Source organism: Sceloporus occidentalis, unplaced genomic scaffold (assembly GCF_023333645.1).
Source record: "Sceloporus occidentalis isolate IW3139 unplaced genomic scaffold, rSceOcc1.0.p SCAF_29, whole genome shotgun sequence".
Classification (NCBI taxonomy): domain Eukaryota; kingdom Metazoa; phylum Chordata; class Lepidosauria; order Squamata; family Phrynosomatidae; genus Sceloporus; species Sceloporus occidentalis.
In genome coordinates, this window is record NW_028317009.1 from 8897364 (window position 1) to 8902500 (window position 5137).

At 40.6% G+C, this 5137-nt stretch overlaps 1 protein-coding gene across 1 annotated transcript in view; it reads left to right on the forward strand.

Moving 5' to 3' along the window:
* Positions 1–2715: 2715 nt before the first annotated feature.
* The window catches only part of LOC149299289 (xaa-Pro dipeptidase-like), a 62957-nt gene continuing 60535 nt past the window's right edge, over positions 2716–5137 (forward strand). Inside the window, exon 1 of the mRNA XM_089486462.1 lies at positions 2716–2732. Within this exon, the coding sequence (XP_089342588.1) occupies positions 2716–2732 (17 nt within the window). The remainder of the gene's footprint in view (positions 2733–5137) is intronic.

Consider the following 5137-nt stretch of genomic DNA (forward strand, 5'->3'; position numbering starts at 1 on the left):
ATCGGCAGGTAAATCAGACTCTTGGAAATAGCAAAATATATATAAGTAACACAAATTGGTTGTTTTATAAAACAACGGTGCCGGTTTCTCTAACATTCGTGCAGCTTAAGGTTAACTCTGTGCCATAAAGAAATGATCTCTGGTGACGGTGAATTCACACACACACCCAACTTAAAGTGCGAGAAGAATCAGACAATTGGCATTTTGTATCTTGTTTGTCTTTTTATTTCGTATGCATGTTACCAACACATCCAAAGTCTATGCGTTTCTATGTGCATTAGGCTCCTGGGCTCTTTCTTCCGCTCCACGTCTTCCTGAAAAATAGCCATTATAATCTGTACGCCAAATGTTTAGTTATAAGCTAGACTGGTAAGAGGCAGGGGGGCCGAGCGGGCTGTTCTTCAGCGGCTGGAACACCATCAGACTTGTATCAAAGAACCCAGACTGTTGACACATATATCACAGTGCACATTACTGTTGGACTGCCTGTCATTATGGAGATTTATGGCGGCAAAAAACGAGACCCACAAACCATTTTGTGAACATTTTCGGTAGCTTGTGAATATCTGCAGCCAGGCGCACGCTATTATTTTTCATTTATGTAATGTAACGGAGTGCCAGTGGTGTGTGCGCCGAGTGTGAAGTGGAATACTGGCTCTTTAATGATCTGTGAAGAAACAGCATCATGCCCATCCACAAACACGGCTGCCTCCTGTGATGATAATGGTATGGTTATTTCACAAAGAATAACCAACAGACAGTAACAGGCCTCCAATAAATGGAAAAGTCACCTTACAAAGACGGAAGTCTATGTAATCTCAGGCTTCTAGATCAGCTGCTGAATGTCTGCAAATGCTTATTCAAGACCTATGGCCATTACATTCTAATACACATCATCTGAAGCACATGGGGGTTTATCACACGGCTGCTGTTTATTGTCTTGTATGGCATCCTTTATTGTTAAATTACTGTGGTTTGGGCCAGCGCCGAGCACAGGGCTAATTCCCGGTGGTGGTTTTTAAGACACAGTAGAAACGTTGGGGCCGGGTTGGGAAAGTGGTGGATATTTGGGGGCTCTAGGCCAACAAGGTGTCCGATACAGAGACCACTGCACCCAGAATTCTAGACTGTTCAGATAGCGAGGACAGGCAGATTTTATTAGGTCAGTAAATGAGTAAATGGAGCCACTCATCTTGGGGGTGACCACAGGATGGTCAAGGAATTGCCACCTGGACCTTGTGTAAAGACCCGGACATGTGTATATCTTTATGTAAACCAATTTCATTGTTTTAATCAAGCTGGGTGCGGTGAAGCATTCCGAAATCCTGGCCTGTCTGCGGCCCTTAATACAAGAGGTTCTGACATCCCTGGTATAGATTTACCTGTATGCGGTGTCCCTGGACGTGATGTTCAGCACTATCGCCAAATGTATAAACTATTTTACGGCACTGTTTTGTTTCTAGAAACGTGTTTGTTTCTTCTTGCTGTTGTTGCTTGTCAAACCTTTCAGCTTCACCCAGTCAGTGAACACAATGGTCAAAGTGTGACAACTTAGCAACAATCGTAATGTAATGCCCCCCCCCCAAAAAAAAAAACAACTGTACGAACCAAAACATTGTATGATTCTAAATCCTCAGTGTAAAGAAATTGATCTTGTAAGATGAGTCTCCCCCATCCATCCAGTGCTGAAAAACCCCATTAGTGTACTTTCCCTAACTATCTTTTGGTCCAAACATGCTAGTTTATTAATCATTACACACGCTTGATTGCATGTTTTTGCAGTCACCAAACTTGGAAATACATATGTAAGAATAAAACCAGTTCTATTATTATTATGAATACAAATACTAATAATAATCAGTCTGTATCAGGCTGCAAAGAATATTCTGTATGACTCATTTGTTTCATAATAATAATAATAATAATGATAATAATAATCAGTCTGTATCAGGCTGCAAAGAATATTCTGTATGACTCATTTGTTTCATAATCATAATAATAATAATAATAATAATAATCAGTCTGTATCAGGCTGCAAAGAATATTATGTATGACTCATTTGTTTCATCATAATAATAATATCAAGCCTCATAAAATATTCTGTATAATAATAATAATTAGTCTGTATAGATTAATAATAATAACAATCAGTATCAGGCCACATAGAATAGTCTGTATAATAAAACCAGTAATAAAAATAATAATAATAACAATAATAAATCTGTATCAGGCCGCATAGGATATTCTATATAAGGCTTATTTGTTTCAATAATTAATTAATAATAATAATATCCTTGCAATGATTAAAGTGACATCCCACAAACCTTTGTTTTAACCACCTTTACACTGAAGGATAGAAGTAAAAAATTAACATTTCTAAACTGCATCACACATCCACTTTAAAAGATACATTTTAATTCAAAGACAGAGCTCTCCCAGGCGAAGTAATGTGACGAGCTGCCATTTAAACCCCAGCCTTCTCTTAAAATATATTCATATATACATACATACAGCATTTACCTGGGTTTATCGATCAACGATGTCTCTGAGCAAACAAAAACATAAAACAACTATAACCAAACTCCAGGAGGGTAACTGCGCCTGCGCACTCAGCCAGTGACTGGATCGAGGCTTGGAATGCAAAGCCCCGCCCACTCACCGGCATCGGGAGAATCAGCTGATCCATCACATGACAAACAAAGTCCGACTAGCAACATGTCTGCGTCCCAGGGGTGAGTGTGCGCCGGTTTTGCGGGTGTTTCGGGCGTTGGGCTGACAGCTGCCGGGGTAACCCCGTTTATTAATTAGTTTGTTTGTAAACAAGCCCGGAAAGACCTGTAAAGCCGGGAAATGTTTAGTTCTTTTGGAAACAATGTATCCATTTTTTTTGTTTTGCACGAAAACGCCATACATAATGTAACAAATGCTACAATGTTACATGGCTGTGGCTATATATCCAGTGAAAAGAAAAAGGGGGCAACATGGAGTGGGGGTCACATAAACATTTGGAGGGTCAGATTGATTGTACTTTTAGCTTGAGATTTTTATTTATTTTAACCAAGTAACATGGTTATTCAAAGAAATCCCTCCATTCGTTACTACATGGAGTACATTAAAATTCAGGCGTAGGGAATATTTTGAATCTCCTTGTATTGCAGTTCAGCTGCTGTGTATGAGGTCTAAGGACAGGTTTACATATCCTTAAGATAACCTTTTCTTGTCTATTTTCATTTCCATTAAAAGAATGCATAATTAATTCAAAACAAGCAGAGTGAGAGGGGCTGGAGGGTGGAGAGGGCAGACTTTAGATTGGGTGAGGCTTTTGGAATGAGAACATGTTGAGATAAGTAGATCAACTTCTGTTTCTGCTGACTGTCACGTGATCTAAGAATCAGATGATTAAATAAAGATGGTATTGTGAAATATGAATATTATTATTTTGGTGTGTCGTGTATTATAAATGTGAATATTTCATACACGGAAAAGAGAGTATTTACAGGGAGTAACACAATGGAGGAGAGGCAGGACAGTAGAAATATTGGTATGGGTCAGAGAGAAGGGGACAAGAAAAATAGATATAAAGCATGAAGGGGTAGGAGGTTGACATGCTGGTTGGGGAGAAGGGAAGGCAATTAGATATCTAGAGAACAGGACAAAAAAGATAGCTGGGAAAGTGGCACAGTGGAGAGAGAATGATGAAGGGAGAGTTGGAAAGTAAAGGGGTAGTATAAAAGAGAATGAGGCAGAGAAAAGTGGTAAGATTAAAGTAGGGTGGTCCAGGAACTGTGCTAAAAGCAGAAGAGAAAGGTATTTGGGGATAAGGACGAGGCTTATTTGCGAAGAAGTTCAGGGAAGCGTCGGAAAGGGGTAAAGGAGATTGATGAGAAGGGGCATCAATGAAGAGGTATTGTTTGGGGAAAGGGTATAGCACAGGCGAAGAGGCAGGAGTGTCAAGAAAAGGGACAAGATGAAATAAAGTTGGTGAGAGGGAGTTGTGGCAGGATGGAGAGGAGCTGGTAGAGAAAGGGCATCAGAGCAAAGGAGCAACAGGATGGAAATGTTGGCTAAAAAACACAGGACAGCAATGACAGGGTGAAAAGGCAGGGAAGTGGAGAATTTGACAAGACAATGGGGCAAGATGGATCAGAAGTGCCTAAGAATAAAGTGGAAACATGGACTAAGTTCATCAGTAAGAAGGGGCAAGGGGAGGAGATCAGTGAGAAGTAAGAGAATGGAGGAGAGGGGGGACAGAGCAGGTAAGAGGTGGTTTAAGAGAGGGATAGGACTGTGGAGAGAGCTATTGGAAGCAGGATGAGGGTGAACGGGTTGGGGCAAAGGAGTGGAGGGTCAGTGAGAAGGGCCAAATTGTAAGACATAAATGCTATGAGAAGGCTTGTCATCGCAGGGAACATGCTGTGTGATGCCCATTGCCAGCCATCAGCAATCCATCTCTGGCCAAGCTGCATCTTCATGCTTATTGCAATGGTTTGGCTCCCAGTGAGTGGAGTAAATTGACATTCCCTGTGCAGGGTCTGAAGTGCCGCTTGCTGTTGTGATATGGAAACTTTAATAAGAATAAAACCGTACCTTTACACAAAACGGATTATTATGTTGGTCATAGAGAGAAAACAATCTCTGGACATCACTCAAGTCATTGTATCGCATCAATGAGTGTCTGAAATCCTTCATTGTCAGATTGCTTTGTAATAATTCTTTGCAACCAGATCCATTTGTTTGCTATTCATGGGCAATATTACTGCTCACAATGCCTGAAAATTGAATTTGTGATCGTATTTCCCCACTGTGTTAACGTTTAGTTGCTAAGGAGACCTAATATTACAAAAACAAGTGTTTTTAAACGAACAAATTGCATAATGTTTAGGACAGGAAAGTGCAAGCGTTGTGTAATTTTTTTTAGTTTTCGATTTCAATTTGCGGCTACATTGTTGCAAAATGTCTTGTTGAAAATAAATAGCGCTATAAGGCATCGGTTATTTTAGAGACTTGAAGAGTATCTGCAGAGCCCAGAACTGTGAGCTAACAGGCCCCTCTCTGCGTGGCTTTGCCCAGGGGTCCTGCTGGCTTCTGCCAGCGTGTGGACCCCCACAGAGGCTTGCTTGCAGAATCAGTGAGGTAT